At 39.1% G+C, this 21,717-nt stretch overlaps 3 protein-coding genes across 5 annotated transcripts; 2 read left to right on the top strand and 1 right to left on the bottom strand.

Moving 5' to 3' along the window:
• The first annotated feature begins 1,987 nt into the window (after nucleotides 1-1,987).
• Nucleotides 1,988-6,327, top strand: LOC143324042 (uncharacterized). Its single transcript, XM_076736233.1, has 7 exons — nucleotides 1,988-2,121; nucleotides 3,254-3,334; nucleotides 3,422-3,544; nucleotides 3,635-3,829; nucleotides 4,179-4,339; nucleotides 4,529-4,650; nucleotides 5,797-6,327. Exons 1-7 carry the CDS (start codon nucleotides 2,061-2,063, stop codon nucleotides 5,966-5,968), a joined length of 915 nt encoding a protein of 304 aa, XP_076592348.1. The 5' UTR covers nucleotides 1,988-2,060; the 3' UTR covers nucleotides 5,969-6,327.
• Nucleotides 6,328-7,704: 1,377 nt separating this feature from the next.
• LOC143325094 (C-type lectin domain family 4 member A-like) lies at nucleotides 7,705-13,889 on the top strand. 3 transcript variants are annotated; one of them, XM_076737987.1, is made up of 8 exons: nucleotides 7,705-7,849; nucleotides 9,065-9,130; nucleotides 9,836-9,919; nucleotides 10,024-10,122; nucleotides 11,459-11,632; nucleotides 12,808-12,980; nucleotides 13,213-13,331; nucleotides 13,740-13,889. In XM_076737987.1, the coding sequence occupies exons 1-8, from the start codon at nucleotides 7,789-7,791 to the stop codon at nucleotides 13,885-13,887; spliced, it is 924 nt and encodes a 307-aa protein (XP_076594102.1). In that variant the 5' UTR covers nucleotides 7,705-7,788; the 3' UTR covers nucleotides 13,888-13,889. The 3 variants fall into 3 exon arrangements, with proteins under 3 accessions (XP_076594102.1, XP_076594104.1, XP_076594103.1); XM_076737989.1 differs by lacking the exon at nucleotides 9,836-9,919; XM_076737988.1 differs by lacking the exon at nucleotides 9,836-9,919 and having other exon boundaries at nucleotides 10,021-10,122.
• A 1,745-nt stretch (nucleotides 13,890-15,634) lies between these two features.
• gpatch4 (G patch domain containing 4) lies at nucleotides 15,635-21,666 on the bottom strand. Its single transcript, XM_076736207.1, has 8 exons — nucleotides 21,514-21,666; nucleotides 20,668-20,746; nucleotides 20,506-20,579; nucleotides 19,811-19,903; nucleotides 18,978-19,094; nucleotides 18,503-18,630; nucleotides 18,200-18,250; nucleotides 15,635-17,382 (listed from the first exon to the last, which is right to left on the bottom strand). The coding sequence occupies exons 2-8, from the start codon at nucleotides 20,744-20,746 to the stop codon at nucleotides 16,614-16,616; spliced, it is 1,311 nt and encodes a 436-aa protein (XP_076592322.1). The 5' UTR covers nucleotides 21,514-21,666; the 3' UTR covers nucleotides 15,635-16,613.
• Between the last annotated feature and the right edge of the window lie 51 nt (nucleotides 21,667-21,717).

The raw sequence follows: 21,717 nt of genomic DNA, 5'->3' as shown, positions 1-21,717 counted from the left end.
TGTATACTCATTACGATTGTGCTCTATAGTGCCCCCTTGTGGCTACAAATAGACACCATAGATGACTTAAATGCACCGCCTGCTTTTAAAGTCACAGAGAAAAAAAAAAAAAACATTTAACCAATTTTTTTTAAAAGTCAAAATCATTATTGGTGCAATATCCTGTTTTGTTTGCATGTGAGCCATTTGCCTAATCTTTCTATTTCTTTATTAACTAAAATTGTTTTCACTCATTGCTTGTTATTCTCTGTGTTACTGAGTTTGTTTGTTTTCATGTTGCCGCACACACGGGGATATTAGAGTGTCTCAGTTCAAAAATAATAGCAGTTTTGTACATGTAGACATGCACTGTGGACAATGTTCTGTATTTCAGTCTTAAAACTGGGACATTTTTGGGATTGTGGCAGAATGGAGGATTCTTTTTGCAGATCAGAGAAGTCATTCATCTCCCTGCTCTTTACACAGAAACCAACCCAAACCTTTAAGATTGATAAAGTCCCATTTTTCAAGACAGAATTAAGCTCAAAACACTGATGTTGGTTTAAATCGAGAAAGGTTTAGTCAACCTGCAAGTTTTTGTTTTATTATTAGGGAATTATGGAATTCAGATCTTTAAAAGTAGCAATAATTACCACAATATAAAAATACTCTGTTATAAGTAAAAGTTAGAAGTATTAGTGCAAGTATTAGCAACAAAATGTACTTTATCAAAAATAAATGTACTTGTTATGCTCTAAAACAAAAACCCTCATAAAGGCAAGATTTACTGCAGGGCTGTTGCGTTGGACTGCTTTAATTTTAGGAGGGTGTAGCTAATAAACTGGCAACTGAGTGTATGTATGTGTATCTGTATGCTGTGTCGAGTTTTAGCTGGACAAACAGTGTTATATCACACTTTGGGTGAAAAAGGTCAAACCTGTCTTTTGATCTATGAACACTTTTTAAAGTCTCAGTCCATCGTGCAGCTTCCTTCTTCCAGCGGTTCACCTTCACTAATCTTTGCAGTTGACTTTTGAAAAACAAAGAAACATTTGGTTGATTAAAATAAATAGTGATCACAAAAATCAGATAACATTTGAGGAACTAAACTCTCGAAAATCAGGAATCATATCTTAATATCATGCGATTGCACGAATGTGGAAAAACCCCATTGTCATGCATGCTTACTGTATTTGGTGTTGGGTTTATTATAGTAGGTTGTGATTAAGATAAGATAAGATAAGATAAGATAAGGTAAGGTAAGACTTTATTGATCCCACACTGGGGAAATTAAGTCGTTACAGCCAGCAAGTATTAAAAAAGCAAAAACAGTGGCACAAAAGGGCCAAGATAAAAAAATATATATATACAGGATACAGAATAGAAAAACAACTATATGTGTGTACATTATGTAGAGATTCTAAAAGTACTAAATGCCATAAAAATCCTGCTGCCATAGCAAGTACTATTGCCGGTATTCTTATGAGAAAAACTACTAATGTCATACGTTGTATTGCACTTGGGAAATACTAAGTCTGTGTACAGTACATGCACAATATAAACAGTTTTTAAAAATGCTGTTGCCAATATGGAAAAAAAAAAAAGTTTTTTTGCACAGCTGAGAGAAAATATCCAACTTAGAAACTGCACCAGATGAAATGGATCATGTGAGCATGAATTAGCATTGATGACAGTAGTGTAAAACAAATCATGTATGTTTTCTGTCATAAGTCATAAGAGCACTGGACTTTGACATACCTCATGCTGAAAGACATACACAAAACAAAATACGCTTTCCTGTTGATACACATAATAATAATAACAATGATAAGAGGTGTGAGGCCTTGCCTTTGCAGTGTGTATGCTGACATTTTGTCCTGCCCACTACAAGCTTGACAATAACATAAAAACCCAAAAAACCACCACTTGGTCTTACAACATCCTCCCAAAAAGAAGAACTGCGTGCCACGTAATCACCCACTGGTGTCTGAAACCAAACTACACTCAGAATAACTTGTGAGTAAGCCTGGTTTGAGGTTAAGTTTCTGTCTCTGAGAGAGGGCGATAAACCCGATCAAACCATGGACGAAGAGCTCAACTACGCCACGGTGACTTTCAAGACTGACGCTATTTCTGCACATGGTGAGTCAAGTATTCGGATCAGTCGTGTTGTAGTAACCTGAGCTTCTGAGTGTGGAAAGGAACTAAGTACATTTTCTCAAGTACTTAAACACAGACTTGTATTCTATTTCCTGCTACTTTAAACTCCTACTCCGCTACATTTCAGAGGGACATATTGTACTTTCTTACTACATTTATTTAATACATGTAGACAGTAATTTCAAATATATTTTGTACATACAAAACATTATGACCTGCACTCTTCTACATAAAACTACTCTGTTTATAGTAGTTACAACCCTGAAGTGCTGCCTATGCATCAGCAATAATAATACAATCTAATGATTAAACACTGACTGACTGCTTTGCTCCACAATGAGCACACTGTACTTGAAAATACTTGTACTTGAATAAGATTTTGAATGCACTTTTACCTGTAATGGAAAGAATCTGAATACTTCCTCCACCGCTGGCTTCTGAGCAGGTCGCTCAGCTTGTTCCAGGCAGCTTCCAGACTTTCTTCAGAATAAACATCTTTATGTATGATTACACACAACATCAGCAAACCTCCTATCTGGGTAAAAATATTGTATTTGTGTAAAAGCAATAATTCTAAATCTCTCCCATCTGAGATTTACCCGTGAATTTCTTTAAATTTAGAAAAATCTTTCTCTCATTTCAACACTTGGAAGCTGATCGATGGTGATGATGTTTGTGGCTGCAGAATTCCAGCATTGCAGCATTTTAAGTTGCTTAACAGCATTTTGTAGCTTTGGAAACTTTAGGGTCTCAACAAGAAGCTAAAATACTGTAAAGCTCTGTAGGTTTTAACACTGCTTGGGCTGACAAGTGAAAGACAATGTGCACTCTAAACCACCTTTAGCAGTAAGGAATCAGACATTAGTTTGTCTCACTGTGTCATTTTGTGTATCTTTAAAGTTCCCATGGACAATCGGTTAAACATGTCCAGAGTAGCTATAGGCTCGTCTTACAGCAAAAATATATTCAGTATTACAGTAAACACCAGGTTTTGCTGTCGGTAAGTCACAACTGAAGTGTTTCTTTAAATTGCAGATACAGACGCTGCAAACAAGGAAGTGACTTTTGAAAGAAATAACATTTCATTTCCTCAAATCTCTTTTGCTTTTTGCAGAGAAAACAAACAATTTGGAGATAATCTATGACGAGGTGGTGAGCGGGGAGAAGCTGTCTGATACAAATCCTGTCATACCAGGTTAACTGTGATTTACCATAATAATAAAAAAGATATGACAATTTCCTTCTAATGGGAATAATAAATTGATTGTATTTCCGTTCTTAGTGGAGAAAGAAGAAAGAAAAGAAAAGAAGGCTGAGCTGTACACTCTGCTTCATTTGGTGGCAGCAGGTTTGGGGATCATCTGTGTGATCCTGCTGTCCGTCATCGTCGCCCTCATTATCCACTGTAAGTCTGTCCTCCTGTTTTCAAGGACTTTCAAGGCAGAGTGACAGTAAAAAGTGAGCGCATCAGTAACGGTTTCTCCCCTGACCGCAGTCAACACGGTCATGTCAGAGCAGCAAAGAGAAAACACCAACTTAACAGCAGAGAATCTGCAGCTGTGGACAGAAAAGACCGACTTAGAGAGTCTGACAGAAGAGCTGAACAGAGAGAGAGACGGACTCAAGTGGACCATCGGCGTCATCATGGAATATGAGAACTTCCCTGTTGAGACCTTCTGCCCACAGAAAGGTGGAAACATGGTATATTTAAGTCTGTCGGGGGTTTGTCTCCACTTAATTTTGAACTGTGACTGCAGTTATTTCACTTTTTTATGGTATTTTTATTTATTTATTCACTTGTGAACCTTGTTTTACCCCAATGATCAGTCAGAGCTTGAGCTTTCTGGCACAAAAACATTGATTTGAGCGGAATTACCTAAATAAACAAAGACAATATTTATTAGCAAAAAAGATATATATAAAGATATACTGTATATGTTCTTTAATTAAATAAATAAGACTTAATTTATCCCACGCTGGGGAAATTCAGTTGAAAGTGACCATGATTAAGATGTTGTTGTCTCGTTCTTCTTTAACAGTGTGTAAACCTTGTCTGGATGGATGGGTGCTGTTTCAGCTGAGCTGTTACCGGTTTGTTGACTATACTTATTATTATAACTGGAGGACTTGGGAGGGAAGCCGTGATAATTGCAGACAAATGAAAGCAGATCTGGCGGTGATCGAAAGCCAGGAGGAACAGGTGAGACGGATTTCATTTGACTTCATTTGTATTTTCACACCCAAACAAAGCTAGAGAGCAACAAAGCTATTGCATCTTTTTTGTATGAAATATGCTGTAGAGAAACATGTATTTTAAATCATTATTCTTATATTATAGAAAAGACAAAGAGATTTTTTTTTTCTTCATTAACTTGTGTCACAAATGTAGGAATTCATCAATAACCACACAGAAAAATACGATGATGACAATCATGGCTACTGGATTGGCTTGGGCAGCAAGGAAGTGACGGGCACGTGGATGTGGGTAGATGGAAGCAATGTCACTTTGACGTAAGTGCAAAAATACACACAGTCAGTGAAAAGTTGCCACATTTAACCTCCGTGAGTCATGAGCACAGTAATTCAGACACATAACTTGATCGTTATTCTAAACAAACAAGACCCTCGGCAAAAGGACTGGCAGCCTCTTCCCTCCTGTGTGCTGCAGTTTGCACTTTGTGTCACCGACAAATCTGATGGAAGCTAAAATCCTCCAGTTTTTAAAAGAAGCAGATGGTGAAATGAGAAAAAGCAGATGGGAAAATCTCTTTCAACATGTCCCTCAGTGATGCCAAAGGCAGAAAGTTTGTGCCAAAATAAGCAAAAAGGGCTAAGATGGAGGAAGCAGTGAACTTATGGAAAATGTCTTCATTCAGCCCAAACACTTCAGCTGGTTTAAGGTTAACCATGGGTGTAATTTGTTAACTGTAACCCTGCAATTAGTCTGACACTGACGATTGTACAGAGACTTTGATGGATGGGACAGCACTGAGACTCACACATAACCTCAATCTATCAACTGCCAACTGTACACATCCGCATTAAAGCTTTGACGTTTTGGGAAATCAGCTTATTTGCTTTCTTCCTGAGTGTTCGATGAGATGATTGATGCCACTCTTGTGTCTTTGCTTGAAATATGCAGCGATAGCCTGCAAGCCGTTAGCTAAGCATAAAGACTGAAAACAGGCGTAAACAGCTGGCCTGACGCTGTCAAGGTGTCGAATCGAATCAGATTTAGACACCTTCAGACCAAACATAAACCCACTGTGACATCACCCGTTAGTGTGTTTTGAAGCCTCGAGTTTGGCTTTAAGGCAGTTGCCAATCTGTGTTTTTTGGAGAAGTAGGGTCAGTTCCTCATAACCTTACCTTCAATCAAACTTCTTTTAGCATCCAGTGGAGTCGCCCCCTGCTGGCCATTAGAAAGAGTGCAGGTTTAAGGCACTTCCTCATTGGCTCTGTCCATTTATGCTAGCTGTTTCCCCCTGTCTCCAGCCTTTGGGCTCAGCTAAGCTAATTAGCTGCCGGCTGTAGCTTCATATTTAAAAAGGGGAGCATAGTCGCAGTCCTCTCAACTGATCCTCTGCAGGAAAGAACATTTCCCAAAAAGTCAAGCAGACATGCAGACTGATACCATGTGAATGTTTTCTTCTCTAGGTACTGGACGACATCAGAACCTGCCTACAAAGTATCTTGTGCTCTAACTCTGTCACAAGCGGATCCTCTGGCCAACTGGCACAGAGTTAGCTGTGACATGAGGAACCGCTGGATCTGTGAAACAAGAGCCCTGCTCAGAGAATCAGATGCATTATCCAAACTGATTATTTAATATCTAAGGACTCGATGTATCTGAGCTGTTGTTAAAAGTGATACGTGGTGTTTTTCCTGTGTTTTAAAACAAAAGAGGTAAACATATTCTTTTTGTTGTCTTTTTGTAATTTAATGAAAGTCTCCATTTCATGTTGCAGACTACAGCATCACCTTTGAGTGATATATAACAGGCTTGAATTCATATATTTGACAGATAAGAATTCAAACTTAATACAAACTCATGAATAAAAAAACCCCCATCTATCTCTGTCTTTGTCCTGGATAAATGTTCCTGTCATATATAAAGGAGAAGAACAAAAAATATGACGTTTCTCTAAATTTAATGTCATCCAGCACAAATTTATCTATGACCTCAATAATAGACATATAATTGAATTTATACATTTCTGACGTCACCAAAAAACTGAACACTATAAACTTTGTGAAGATACACTTTATAGTGGAGCCGTTGTATTAGATTACAGGTGTACCTAATAAAGTGGCCACTGAGTGTAAATGACCAACATTAAATACTCTACTTTTTAAAGTATAAGTCTGGTGATATTCATACTTTATTGTCAAGAAATCCCACGAAAAGACCAAACAATGAACTGATCCTATCAAGCGGTGTTTGTGTAGTGAAAACCTGATCCACCATATTCCTCCATTACTGTCCAAAAAACATTAAAAACACATCAATGAGCCACACCGTTGCACTGGGTGACGTGTTTTTTCATTACAACAAGCATAGTTTCTTTAGCAATCCAACATACACCCTCTTCTTACTATAAATACTCCTGGAAGACCAAATGTGTATTCATCCATCCCTGAAAATAGTCTCAAGCACAATTTACTCCCATTTGCTAAAACCTACAGCGCCCAGCTGGATTTTAAGAAACCACTGAGCCTGGTTTTTAAATGAAATTATGTATGAGACTCATTTTCAGTAGTCTTTGGCAGGAGGAAATAAGCTTTGGGCTGAGTGCTACAGACAGGGGAGAAAGGTCTGAAGGCACTGGGATACCAACAAGCTCATGTAGGTTTTAGCTTTTTTATGGTGTTTGTTGACAATAATCTGAAGGATTTAGTGGCTTCTAGTGGTGACGGTGGAGATTGCAACCAACTGAATACCCCTCGCCTCATTCTCCCCCGACAGTGGCTGTTAAAAATGTGAAAAACAAGAAAGGCGCCCCCTAGAGGCAGTGTTTGGTTTGTCTGTTCTGGGCTACTGTAGAAGCATGGCGGACTCTGTAGAAGAGGACCCGCTCCGCCTGTAGATAAGAGCTCTGGTGATAATACATTAATGAAAACAAAGCTGTGAATACAAACAAATTTCTGCCATATATCCCCTAAATCCTACAGGCTAGACATTTAATAGCACGGTAACACATACTGATTCACTATTAGTCTTACCAATGATGATAAAGACAGTACAATGACAACCCTTCACTTGAAATCCAAACGTCTTTTAAGCCATCAGAAATAAACCTGACAGGTTAAACGGCTGAGGTCTGTGTCGTGCTGAAATGTGTTCCTCTGTCATAATAGAGTGTTATTAATTACACAAGCAGCTGTATGTCTGAGACAAGAAAAAACAGTCATCTTGTGTAATCCATGACCACAAAGCTTCACCGCACCTTCAGCATCACTGGTTTAGGTTGTCCAGTAAAAACGTGTCATTATGCAAACTCACCAGCTGCAGTTTGTGAAGGAGGAAGAGGAACCTCTCATGTGTTCACCAAAGCACTCAGCTCAGCTACACCTGTCAGGCAACGGCATCAGTGTGTTAACGCCAGCTCTCGTTCCCTGCGCTCAAGCAAGTACAGGTGACGTTTAAGGATGGAGGAAGAAATCAATTATGCCTCTGTGGTTTTTAAAAATGGTGGCCCACCTCCAAAAGGTAAGTGGCTTTTTTAAATTAAGCAAAGTTTTCTGATATTTTTGGACTATTTAACACCTTTTTAAGGGCTCTCTGTTATACACCAGGTTAACACCATCTTTCTCCACATCACAGTTTCCTGTAATTACAGTTTTTCTCAACAGTTCTGATGCAGTGATAACAAACAGCCTGGAGTCAGGGCAGATTGTTGAAATAGTCCCAAAATGTTCAATTAATTTGTGACACTCAGCACGACTTTCAAACTAATTAGGTTCCAGTCTGAAACAAAGAGTCATTGTTCATTGTTTGAAGGAAGCACTTAGCCATGATCTTTTCCTAAACCTCCCCTCGTAGTTTTCCCGCCTTAATCTAATGTTAAGTAGGTTGCATATTTGTTCTTGCCGAATGAGAACAATGGTGGATGTGGTGCAGGCATTAAAGGTACCTCCAGTTCAAATTCATTGGTTTGAAAGTGTCACGTAAGAAAATGTCCATGTGCCGTGACCACATGTTTCTGCCAACAAAAGGCCCATTTTTCCAAAATGTGACTCAAACACCAAAACTGTAGTTAGTAAAACAGCAAATGCATGTTTCAGAAGGTGTTGGCTCAGTAAGTAGAGCAGTAAAGAGGCTGTCTAAAGGAAATCAGATATTCAGGCAGCCTCTCTGCTGCTCCATGTCCTCCCTGTCGTTTACACTCAGTGAGTGCAACATGTACATGAGATGTGGGATTTAAAGTTTAGAGTAATATGCAGAAAAAACATCTGACTTTCATTAAGAGAGAGGGACTGTTCATATTCTGGATGTGCTCGGAAGCTTCTCAAAAGAAATCTGCACCTGTTAAGTGTTTTTTGCAGACCGAGCTGTCTAATGTGATGGCTGTGTGTAAAGTGAGCTGAAGCGAGAAGAGAACCACAAATCGTTGAAGGTTTGAGGAAATGCATTTGATGTTTTGATTCCTGCGTCACAGCATTTTCAGTCCTTCAGTCTTAGACCACAGTTGGCAGAACCCTTCAAATCAGTGCAGAAAAAACTGTGATATTAAAGCAGATTTTAAAAAAACAGAAACCCCTCTGATCCAGTAACACTTAGTTTACACAAATGATCACTTCCTGTTTCAACAGGAAGTTGTCTGCATCAGACTCAGTCCCATATAACGTCACTCATTGATGTTGTGAAAAATAATCACTATTAATTCAGTTATCTCATCATTTCTCCATGTTGTTATTCATCCAGAGAAAAAAGAGGACCAGACGATTTATGCTGATGTAAAACCTAAAGGGCCCACGACTACTGCGTCAGGTAAGTTATACAATCTGTGGAGGGTTTTATTTGCAAAGTATGCAACATTATAAACCCCACAATATCCTTTACTTACAGAAAAAGCACAAATTCACTTAATATTGATGATGAATCATTATTATTGAAAGAAAACCTAACTGGCTTTTTTTTGGTCCTTTTTGGAAATTTTTCATAACATCTAACTTGAGTTTTGGGAAAAATTATTTTGCCAAATTTACTTGGAAAGCTCCAAGCACCATTATAGAAGTGATTAAAGCAACAAAACACTGACTCCAAAAAAAGTTTGGATGCTGTATAAAACATAAATAAAACAGAATTGGAAAATTTGCTAATCCTTTTTGACATGTGCTCAGTTGAAAACAGCACAAAGACAATATATTTAAAGTTTGACTGCATCAGCCTCATTGATTTTTTGGAAATATCTGCTTATTCTGAATCCGATGTAGCAACACGTTTCAAAGACTGGGAAAGATGTGGAATGTTCCAAAAACACCTGTTTGGAACATTCCACAGGTAAACAGGTTCATTGGTAACAGGTGAGAGTATCATGATTGGGTATGAAAGGGGCATCCTGGAAAGGCTCAGTCATTCACCAGCGAGGATGGAGCGAGGTTCACCACTGAAAAACCATTAATAGTAAACACAGTTTGTTTGTAAAAGTCTGATTTTTTTTTTTTTTTTTTAACACGGCGTTTTTACTTTCAGAGTTTCATAACTCACAGATGTTCAGTGGTTCACTTCAGTCATCTAACCCCAAAGGAAAAGAGAAAAAGCTGAGCATTGAGTGTGGTACAGTCCAAAATGACAATACATTTTCCATGCTACCAAAACAATGAATGCCTTGATCATAATCGCAACCATGATTTCAATATGAGCTTTCTCATTACAAGCAGATGGTCAAGCAGCTGCACGCTCTCACTTTCGTGTGTTGCCTGTGTGTTTGGGGATCCTCTGCGTCCTCCTGGTGGTTAGCATCAGCGCCATCATCTACAGTGAGTTTCATTTCAACACACCCAGAACTTTTCATTTAACAATCATAGCAGCTCACAGACAGAGTCAGTGTGGGACGTCCTCTACCAACAGAAAACAAACATGTATGTTCAGCCTTCTCTGAACCGGGCCTGCTTTCTGCCATTTCCGTATGGATTTCACTTTTTATTTCTGATTTGCAGTTTTGTTTGGTTTACTTTTTGGTTGGTTTGATCTATATTATGATCCAATTTGGCACTACTATGCATTTTTATTTTTAGTTGCTTAATTTTTATTGCTTTTTCAATGACAGGAAACATAAACAACATAACACAGACAACAACAGCACCAGCACAGCACATTGCTGCCTAGCACCATGAAATGAAGAATATTCAAATACTGTATCACAGCTGATGGACAGAGGTTCTTTATACAGTACGAAGTAGCTTGCCAGAGGGCTTGCATGACCATGCCGACCATATTAGTGAAGTAAATGGCACTTTAAAAATAAATAAAGACTGAGGAGAGGGAAATCACACTCCTTATTCTGATCAGAGCCTGCTCCATCTTGCCCATCTTGCAATGTATAGGTCATATTTTAATCTCATGAGGAAAGTCAATCTGTGGTGGATCAATCTGTAATCATTTACGACCTGATATTTTTTTCATTTATTTACGCCTCCCACCTGTCCTTGATATAGTTTGTGTTAATTCCCCGGTTTTGAAACTATTGATTCAGAACTACCAGAGTATGCCTTTACCATTAATTGTATTATTTCACTAGATTCAACCTTATTGCTACCAATTTCTACTGGCATAACTGTAAGTATCTGAAAAAAATCACACCTTTCCAAATAGTATACTATGCATTTTTAAATGGATTTTCTGACGGTTGTTTTGCAGAGATCTGAATGTTGCTTAAGACAGATTATCTTATCGTTTAGTTTGGTCACAGAGTAATGCAGCAATGAGCAGGAACCATTTCAAAGCTCTACCTGCTGCTGTGTTTAAGGACAATCTGACATCAGAGAGCTGATGGCTAAGGAGCGACCTTTTTCAAGCAAGAAACTAACGGTTGGAGCATGCTAGAACCACGTTAACTGCATCTACATCTGCTTGGTCATTTTCTCACAACATACTGCAACTTATGGACGCTGCACAGCAACCAACTTTCAATTTTTGGATGCTGGAGTGTTTTTAAAAGGCTAACACATGTAAAAGTATTGTTACTGTAGGTAGGAAGTCAGTCTGGAAAGGTCATAGTAGACAAGCAGGCGTATGGAAAATAATACTCCACAATAACACCACATGCATCCGCTGATTGACTGATGTTCTGTCTCATTCTCATTCTCATCACAGTCAGCGTGGCAATGAACCGGCAGAAAGCAGACCTCAGCAACCTCATAGCACAAAATGAGAAGCTGATCGTGGACAGGAGCAACTTAGAGAAAGAGACAAAGGATCTCAACTGGACGTTGGGAGTCATTCTGACATTTAACAACTTTCCAGTAAATGAATACTGCCCAAAGAAGAGTAAGTCCGTCTTGCTATGCTGACCGTACACCTTCTATCCTCACTATGCCTGTAGCTGCACAGCTATGCAACGGGATAGCACACTTCCAGTAAAGGCTGTTGGCAGTTAGCATTTGAAGTCTTTTCTGGAAGCAATTGTAGAACTGTGAAAACTGTACTGCGTACAAAAATTAAATAGCAGGCATTACAAATGAGAAAGAGATGAGCTTCTGTCAATAAACAAAAGGTCAACATGAACTGATAAGCTTCAGTAATAAGAAAAATGAACTGTCAAAGGTGTAGTGGTGGGTGGCAGGTGGAAGCAAAATCCCACGTGATAGACAAACGTGTCCACGTAGGAAGTAAACAATCCTGTAAACATACACAGTCCACAAGAGTACAATACATAACTGTTTGCTGGCCCATCAGAAAACATGAGTTCATTTACTTAGAATGCTCCATTAGCAACATGCTAGCTTCAGGCTAGCAGTTGGTAATTGTTAGCTTGGTTAGCAGAAAACTGAACTAATTTCAACCAAATCAACAATCATAAAAATGCTCCATTTGACATTTGGAGGAGTAGACAGGAGTAGACAAAGGACGATTAACTAAGCCAAGATGTTTGAGCTGTAACAATGTCAGGAGCCGTGACAGTGACGGTTACGTACCAGCTATCGAACGGTCAACTCAAAACAACTGCTGCTGAAGAAATGTATGGCATTTGGTTGCCACTGTCTGATTTTAAGACTTTATTGGTGCTTGTGTTTCTAAATAAGAACAAGCATCTACAGCCATGCTGTGGCTGTGAGGCTGTACTTAAGGTGCTCTGGCGTTGCCTTCACTTTTCAGTTCTGTCCATTTCTTGTCCTATCTATGATAAGGACACATTGTCCAGGAACCGCTAGTGTCTGTACCAATTGTTGTGTCAATCAAACTTAGATTGAGTTATCTAAATTAAATCTTTGATATGCTGGTCGAGGAAAAGTTTGGGATCACCAAATCATCAAAGTTTGTAGGCCTCCTCAAATTTCAAAGCAATCCACCCGACAGTTGTTGAGATATTTCATTCTGGACCGAAGTGGTGAACTGACTGACTGACATTGGTGCAGTCATTCCGCTAATGTAGATGCAATTTTTAATCCTTGATTATTTTTTTTTCTATATTCATGTCTGTATTTGCACATTTTGTGACACAGCTGGCCCAAGTGTCCTTCTCGACTGTAATCCATGTAAGAAAAACTGGATTGCGTTCCAGGAAAAGTGCTACCTGTTTTACAAGGAAAGTTCTTGGAGGAGTTGGGGAGCGAGCCGAAAGTATTGCCAAGACACATCTGCAGATCTGGTTGTTATTAACAGTCAACAAGAGCAGGTGAGCTCCAACACCATCAAGTCAGAGTTACTTTAAAAGTTTTTAATTGTGTTTCAGTTCAGATTTCAAGACTATGTGACGATTCAGAGGATCGAGCAAACAAAAACAATACATTCACATTATGTTAATGGTCCAAAATGCAAAAGAAAAAAGCTTCTGGTAATTTTGGGATTGGGAGATAGTGTTTTAAATGCCTGATCTGCATGTTTTTGATGATCTGTGCGATTTACAGGAATTCATCAGTAATAACATCAAGTCCTACTTTGACAAGTTTCATGGATTCTGGTTGGGGTTAAAAGAATTTGGTGCCAATAACTGGGTCTGGGTTGATGGACATAACGACACTCTAAGGTAAGACAGCCTTTCCCACAGTACATTACATACAAGTAGTTTTACTTATTTAAAGTTGTGAATGCAACATATTTACTTGTAAGTCATTGTACATTGTGGTATTTTTACTTTTAAGTACCTGCCTATTTTACGAGTACGTCCCAACTTTTAGTGATTGAACAACTTGAATTTAGTAATTTATTTTTATTATTATTTTTAAATTGATTCTTTCAGTCTCAAGCTTTAGCCAATATTGATGAGAAATGCTCAAAAATAATGAAAACTTCATAAACACATTGTCATTTTTCCACATTTTACTCTCATTACTTGTATGTCCTACCAGGCTTTTTTTAGTTTGTCACACTTCATTTGTTGCGCTTTATTAGCTGCATTATTAAGGGTATTGGTATTCATGTTCTGTAATTGAAGCTACTGGATGGAGGAGAGACTTGGGGCTACTGGTCCATGTGCACTGATGATCCCTGGGAGGAACGTCTCGGCCAACTGGGACCCAGCAGAGTGTACCATGAACAACAAGTTCATCTGTGAGCATGAAGTTCTGATAAAGTCTAATTAGTCAGCGCTGTATGTTTTCTTGTTTCGTGCAAAATTGCCTTTCCAAAACTGCATCACTACATTTGGAAAATAAGAGAATTCAAAAGTTAAATAATAATATGACAATTTTCCTGAAACAGCCTGACGATGATGTAAGCGTCTATCTGTACTATTGTTTCTAAAGTTCTATGATTATGTATTTTATTAGCTACTTTTTTTATGTCAAATGTGTTTTTTTTTCAGTTGAGAAAACCATAGAAATGATGACAAAACACACAGTACCTCCTGCAGTTGTAGGTATTCACTCTCATAAGAGGAACCAAGGCCTGTAACGGCTGCTGATGTCAAACTTCAAACTTCAAAATGCACTTATGCAACACGTGCACCTGGTTGCGTTTCTGTGGCTGAGTTGCAGCAATGTTCAAGAGATTACTGATGTCACATGATGACCAGTGTGTCAAATGGATTGTGCAAAAAAAAAACAAAAAAAACAAAACAAAAAAAAAAGTTTCAGTTCGACATGGAGTATTTTAAAGCTCCTTGACTTTTCATTTTCACCTAAATTTCAGTGCCATATTTTAGTATCATCTGTTTTGTGTCTCTCCTTTTTTAATGCTATTATTTTTTATTTGCAGTTTTTCTTATCATTCTATTGTCTATTTTCTGTTCTGTATTTTTTTTTTTTTTTTTGGTGTAAAACACTTTGAGCTGTATCTATAGTATAAATTCTGCTATATAAATAAAATTAGGACTTTCTTCTGAAATAATAGGCATTAAAGGGAATCCTGCCTCACAGTGATATTATATGAAAATGAATCAATGATGTACACCTCTTCTGTTACATGCTCACTGTACTGAAGCCACCACTGGAAAACTCCTTCACATTAAGCTGGAAGTTTACCATTATGTGTTGGCAGTCAGACAAAAGCTATTATGGAACATGCACAGCGCTGTCATGAGGTCACATTACATCCAGGAACATGCATGCATTCATTGCATCAGTTGAGTCACATGTGTTGCAAGCTAGTGTTGAGACATCTCATGTCCTTCCTGTCACAAACTTCACAGGTGGTAGAGATTTTACGAAGATAAATCGTTACAACACAGAGTATTGTCTGGTGTTTTCTGGGTATAAGAGTCAAACAGAGTTTTTCAACCCTGATTCCAAAGTCGTTGCACTGTGTAAAAGGTAAATAATGTAAGAATGTAATCATTTGTCAGCGGTTTAACGAAGCGTTCCTGAGCTCATGTAGTAACATCCTTCATCCAATCATGTGTTCACAAAGTGGTGAACCTCGCTCCATCCTCGCTTGTGAATGACTGAGCCTTTCCAGGATGCCCCTTTCATACCCAGTCATGATACTATCACCTGTTACCAATGAGCCTGTTTACCTGTGGAATGTTCCAAACAGGTGTTTTTGGAGCATTCCACATCTTTCCCAGTCTTAAGTTGTTCCTGTCCCAACTTGTTTGAAACATTTTACTGCATCAGAATTCAGAATAAGCAGATACTCACAGAAATCAATGAAGCTGATGAGGTCAAACATTAAATATATTGTCTTTGTGCTGTTTTCAGTGCCGTTTTTTCTTTGGAGTTGTAGTATAATAGAGACTAAATGTCCTCTAGATGTTTAACAGTGTGACCTTTTTTAAATAGGATTAGTTCAAAGAAATGTTGAAGTTTGAGAACGATTTTTTTTATCGGCTCCAAAGACAATAAGAAATCTAAATTCTGTTCACCTGAAAGAATCACAGAAATGTTTCATGTGTCAGATCAATTTAATTCGCATATAATGTTCTGAATTTCATGTAACACCAGTAGTTTCATATTTGTTGAGTTCCAAGTCAATAAAGTCAATAAAATAAGAACACCTTCCATCCATGATGCAAGAACTCCACTGAACTTTTCACATTTTCCATTAAAATGCATGAAATGGTCCACATGATCCACATGAAATGGTCAACACAGGCAACTTTAATTGGCACCAGCTCTGGTAATTTGGCAACATGTCCCAACCTGCAAACAACTGTTGCTGAATTACTCATTAAAGATGATTCTCCAATCAGAGGAAAACCTGTCAAATCAGAGAGCACAGCCTCCATAAAGTCTGGCACATACGGCGGCATGAAGACATCCGGCCACCGCTGGTTTAAGTTTCTGTTACTGTGAAAAATTCAGTCAGCAGAAGATGAACTGACTTCTAAATGGCATGAAGGTAAAGATGAAAAATTCTTTTCAACATTGTAAGCAAGATCGTAAACACACCTTAAAATCCACAATGGACTACCTTCAGAGGCGCGAGCTGAAGGTTTTGCCGTGTCCCTCACAGTCCCCCCGACCTAAACACAGACCAACATCTGTGATAGACTTCAAAAGAGCAGTGCAGGCAACACTGCCCAAGAATCCCACAGTGCTAGAAGCCTTTTGTAGGAAGAATGGCCGAAACCCCCCCAACAAGAACTGAAGGACTCTCAGCTGGCTACAGAAAGCATTTAGAAGCTGTGATACTTGCTACAGAGGGTGTTACTACACACTGACCGTGCAGAGTGCCCAAACTTTTACTGCAGGCCCTTTTCCTATTTTGTTATCTTGAAACCGTAAAAGATGGAAATCTTGCTTGAATGTTAAAGAAATGAGTCATTTTTAACTTTCTGCCTGACCAGAGCCAATTCAAGGTACTGCTAACTTCCCCAGTCAGCCAAGATAAACCTGTTATCAATGTTATCAAAGTGTGTCTTATAAAAACTCTACTCTTTGGACTTCTTCTTTTTCTTCTTCTTTGGAGGAAGTGTCTCCTCATTTACATTGTCATCTGTAGTAAGTGTGTCCTGTTTACTCTTTTTCCTTTTCTGCTTTTCCTCTGTAACTTCTGCTTCCTCCAATAGAACCACAGCTTTTCTCTTCTTGGTTTTTGGAACACAGTCCTGGACCGGCTCTGATTGGCTGGACTCTGTGATGTTACTCTCCTCTTCCTCTGCAGGTTCGCTGTGGTGTTTGGAGGACTTTTTCTTCTTCTTCTTCTTCTTCTTCACCTTTTTGACAGTGTGCAGCTCAGCAGTCTCCTCTGGACTCTCTGCTGCAGGCGATGGCGCTCCTCCTTCATTCTGCTCTGAATCGTTTTTCTTCTTTTTACGTTTCCTCTTTGCTTTGTGAGAATCATCTTCGCCGTTTTCTGCACAGATCACATCACTCCCTGCATCACTTATTTCCTCAGTGTCCTCACTGGCTTTCTTTTTCTTCTTTTTACGTTTAGCATCTGTTTCACGAGATTCAGACACTTCGTCACCATCAAGCTCATTAATGCTCTGAGCCGATCTCTTCTTTTTCTTCTTTTTTCTCTGAGAGGCCTCCTCCTGTGTCTGGTCAGCTGACTGGGAGGTTGGTGGAGTCTGCGTTACACAAACTGGAGAAGCTTGTGTAGGTTCGCTCTTCTTGCCATACTTAGCCATGAACTCAGCCTCCTGCTGCTCTAGCCTGGCTAACTTGGCGCTCATGGTCAAGCCGTGCCGGGCTCCTCTAGAAAGAGGGATGGGAATTATCAGCCATTAGCAATTCTGCTTATATGTCCATTCTTTACCAATTCACACGTTGATTCCTGATCAATTTTAGTCAAGTGGGCAGTAAATTAAGAGCTAGCTATGACAACAGTCTGTCTGCCATCATCTAGATGGATGAAATGGGAGAAACAATCTGCCGAGCCTGCCTGCATGGCACTAATGTTATAACACAGGATGCTTATGGTCGTGCTGCTCGGTTGGGATGTGTCACATACGTGGCACTCCTTGAATTAAAGCCAATGTTGGATAGAAATATGTTTGAGCATACTGCTGGTGCTTCCCCTCTACTCGAAATTATCATTTGACAGACATTACAGCTTGCACTGTTATCTTTCTTCGTTAAAGGAAGTCACAGGTTAGCGACTGTTATGCAATGCACCAGTTCTAAACACTTCCGGTTCTTGATTCCTATTTCTGTTCAGATATTAGATCCTTTTTTTAAATTTTTATTTCACCTTTAATTAACCGGGGATTAAAAAAAAAAAAATCACACTGAGATAGACATCTCTTTTGCAAGTGAGCCCTGGCCAAGGTAGCAGCACACAATTAACATAATTAGGACAGACAAGGTAATAAATATAAGATCAGGAATTAAAAACAGGAGCAGACGATTTGAAATGTATGCTTGAGATATGATCCTAAATTGACTTAGTTTGAAATATTATGATATACTTCATTCTTTGTTTTGTGATTTTTACTAAAAACTGTTTTTTTAAGCAACCTTTTTCCATTCAAACAGTAATAAGAACTTTTAGTGAAACTCTGAATGAACTTACTTGTGAGCCGTGCGTCCTCCACAAGCCTTCATGAGATCAGCGTCAGAAAGCCTGTCGAGTATCAATGAATAACTTAGATTGTATTGCACTGATGAAATCCGAGTTACTAAGTGCTTCTGCAGATAAATCAAAGCAGTTAACGACATCAGATTTGAAACGAAACCATGATGATACATCAGGAACAAGATGGGAACAGTACAAGTGCTGTAGTTGTAGTCCTGGTGACAGTGATAGACTGTTACGCAGCTTTTGAGATAAATAATTACAAATCTGAACAAAGGCTGCATGAGATGAAGTTCTCACTTGATGGCACTGGACAGATCCAATTTCTGGTCCTCCTCCTCCTCCTCCTCCCCTGAGCTGCTGCTGCTGCTGTCTGTGTTGGAAGCCTTTGGCTCTGGCTGCTCCTGACCTGACAGCAGTGTGGCTGACTGAGAGAGAAACATGGAAATGAAAACAAACACACTGACAGCTCAAACTGCAAACAGTCATATTTGAAAATACAAAAAATGTCCAGAAATTTGGTGCTGCAGGTTCTCAAATGAATGTTTTTCAGCACGTTTGTAGCAGTTTATTTGAACTATGAAAGGATAAGTCTGGTGTTCTGCTTTGTTTCCTTACTGTCAACAAAGCCCACGATAAGACTCAGACCAACACTGAACTGATCCTAACAAGAATTCTCTGTTAGCCTCATCTTGGTATAGCTTTTTCCTTTGTGCCATAGAGCCTCACTGTCAAACATCCAGTGATATTTATCCAGTAAATAAGAAACAAATACCTTGACAAAACATCCATAAAGTTTGGCTTTAGCCAGCGTGGCTTTCCTTGGCTTTTTATTGGAGATCATCCCATCCTCTTCATCCTCCTCCACAGTCTTCTTCAAATGAATACCGGTCTGGATCACACAGAAAACCAGAAAACACTTGACCGTCTGTCAAACACTAAACCAGCTGATTTCACTCATTAAGAGAGGAGGATCAAATCTGTGTGATCAGCTGCTGAAGTGTTGTTAGAAAAAAAATGAGGCTGAAGTTCAAAGTGACTGAAAAGTCAGTTTAAGTATCTGAATGTAGTTTCCATATTTGCATGCTGCTGAGTTGCTGCTTTGAGCCACCAAGCTGCTCCTCAGTGCAGCTACATTCACAAGAAGAGCTGAATCAGTTTTCACAGTCATGAATCTGCTGGTAACACTTGACTAATAAACATGCAAATAGTGTATTACACAGGACTTGAAAATGAGAATACTATTCAAAAGTACACGTCATTACTATTGAAAGTATTGTCATTTAGTATCCTTTTTAAAAGTACACTTAAGTACAATTCATAACACACTTACAATAAAGAACACTTTTTATAAGTACTTTGAAATACCACTTTAAGTATTGCAGAATTAGTATATTCATTTTTAATTAATTTAAATAGAACTTAATGAGATCTATTTAGGAGTACACTTTAAAAGTATGTCAACCACACTTTAAATTAAGCACAAAAAGTAAACGTGTACTTCAAATGACTTTTTTATACACTAACGTAAACTATCGTCTGGGTGCTTCGCTTAGTGCAGGTGATATGTGGCCGTCTCTGACTGACTCTTCAGCTTTGTGAGCATACCTGATCAGATTCCACCTGCAGACTGGAAGAGGCCTTGTTGAAGACATGATCCCACCAGTGGAAGGTGAACTGCTCCCCTTCCTTATGACCCACCTGGTAGAGAGGAGACACATGTTGGCGGCTTGATTATGGCAAACGTTACAATCATGATTGTTGACCAATAGGTCAACACTGAGCTCATGTTAATTTAGATATGATCACTTATTGACTTTGGAAACATCATGCATTCATTGAACTTTAAAAATAATTTAACTGAAAAACATAAAAAAATGCCTTATGAGACTACTACTACTACCACTACTACCAATAATAAATATACAGATTTATTCAATATATGATGTGTATCGTAAGTTGTTTTTGTTTGGTATATAAATGTGAAAGTTGCTGAGATGTGACTCTCTTGTTCTCTTTGGCTGCTCTAAGGACAAGTACCACAACCACAGCACAAACAGATGTGCACCAAAATCAAAGCGGCGGGTGGCTTGTCTTCAGTGAGCTGAACTAAACGTACCACAGTCGGGCTGAGACTGGGTTTGGGCTTTGAGCGAAGGGCGAAGGGCGAAAAGTGCACCGCTTTAAAGGAAAGGAGTGGGCTGATCTCTAACACATGACAAAACGAGCCCGGCCCTGATAGCTGCACAACATTCATCCATTAAAATGAGAGCAAATGCTGCATGAAGCGAAATGTCACTCACCCCTCCTTTGTCGCATTTCACTTTGACCTTGATGGCTTCTGATATGCCATTCTCGGCTCGCCCCAGCCCTTTGCCTGCAGACACATCGGACTGAATGAGAAATCTGCATCTGACACACTGCAGCAGTTCAACTGTTGAACACGAGAGATCTGAGTATCTTACCGTGTTCCCAGCCGTGACGCAGGAGTTGCTGCTCTGCAAACTTCAAGCCACGACTCTTCTCCTGCACAACCTCTGCCATCTGTTTTAAGGACAGCACGCAGAATATTAGGCAGAACAACTGACTGCTGAAACTAACAAATCTGAGTCGTTTTGTTTTTCTGTTTCTTATGCAACACAGCAACATCTTCAAATGTGTGCACCCAAAACAGGCATTTTTGCAGGAAACTGAGTGTTCGTTTCTGAACTAAAGGTAAAATAGACTGTAGCTGGTAAAGTGCGGTACATACTGACATCTAACTATAATGAATCTAAGGACAATGTAGTTTTTGGCCAACTGGTTAGATGTTTAAGACATGCATCAAGCAACATCTATGTGGAAGACACTGCTGATGGGTCACAAGCAGTTTGTGGACTAAATGGTTACTTTTACGTTTATTTACATTAGTATCAGTCAAATTTACCATTACGTCCCTGAAACACTAACGTTATATCCCACATTTATACCACTGTGGCTACTTCTGCATTTTGACTTTAAGTGTAATGGTGAAGTTTGTGAGGAGTGAGTACTCTTTTATTTCAGTACTTTTGACCTGCTGCTAAACTTCCTTTGTGGTTCCATTCAAAACACACACGCTGGTCTGGTCACTTTCATCATGTCAACAGTCAAGTCAAAGGTTTACGCCATATTAACAGTCCACCACAGGTCTGTCTTCTCCAGCATTGACAGGACTAAGTCGATGCTAACAGCTAGCATAAAAGCATAAAGTTGGCCTGCATTAGCAGCCTGTCGACAAGCTAACGTTTGACAAACAACGCTAACACAACAGAAATAAAAACCCAACGTACCTCTCGACGTCTTGTTTCGTTAAAACTGCATAACTAAGACCTCCAGACGGCGTGGGGGGAGGAAAAATACAAAACTAAATGCAACAACCGGCGCTACACATGCGGCGCCAGGCGAAGGCTGACATGACACCGGAAATACGTCACTATGTTACCGCCTCCTTTTTCTTCTTCTCGGTGTCGTTTTGCAGTAGAGCAGACGCGTCC

Source organism: Chaetodon auriga, chromosome 8 (assembly GCF_051107435.1).
Source record: "Chaetodon auriga isolate fChaAug3 chromosome 8, fChaAug3.hap1, whole genome shotgun sequence".
Taxonomy (NCBI): Eukaryota; Metazoa; Chordata; class Actinopteri; order Chaetodontiformes; family Chaetodontidae; genus Chaetodon; species Chaetodon auriga.
This window is presented reverse-complemented; position numbering and strand designations above follow the sequence as displayed.

What these genes read in the sequence shown, in the direction of transcription:
- LOC143324042 (XM_076736233.1), top strand. Translation starts at nt 2,061, where the DNA reads ATGGACGAAGAGCTCAACTACGCCACGGTGACTTTCAAGACTGACGCT. An exon ending in TGACGCTATTTCTGCACATG is followed by an intron (nt 2,122 to 3,253) that starts GTGAGTCAAGTA and finishes TGCTTTTTGCAG; the next exon opens with AGAAAACAAACAATTTGGAG. An exon ending in TACAAATCCTGTCATACCAG is followed by an intron (nt 3,335 to 3,421) that starts GTTAACTGTGAT and finishes TTCCGTTCTTAG; the next exon opens with TGGAGAAAGAAGAAAGAAAA.
- LOC143325094 (XM_076737987.1), top strand. Translation starts at nt 7,789, where the DNA reads ATGGAGGAAGAAATCAATTATGCCTCTGTGGTTTTTAAAAATGGTGGC. An exon ending in AAAGCTGAGCATTGAGTGTG is followed by an intron (nt 9,920 to 10,023) that starts GTACAGTCCAAA and finishes CATTACAAGCAG; the next exon opens with ATGGTCAAGCAGCTGCACGC. An exon ending in TGAATACTGCCCAAAGAAGA is followed by an intron (nt 11,633 to 12,807) that starts GTAAGTCCGTCT and finishes TTTGTGACACAG; the next exon opens with CTGGCCCAAGTGTCCTTCTC.
- gpatch4 (XM_076736207.1), bottom strand. Translation starts at nt 20,746, where the DNA reads ATGGCAGAGGTTGTGCAGGAGAAGAGTCGTGGCTTGAAGTTTGCAGAG. An exon ending in TTTATGGATGTTTTGTCAAG is followed by an intron (nt 18,631 to 18,977) that starts GTATTTGTTTCT and finishes TTTCTCTCTCAG; the next exon opens with TCAGCCACACTGCTGTCAGG. An exon ending in GATCTGTCCAGTGCCATCAA is followed by an intron (nt 18,251 to 18,502) that starts GTGAGAACTTCA and finishes GATACTCGACAG; the next exon opens with GCTTTCTGACGCTGATCTCA.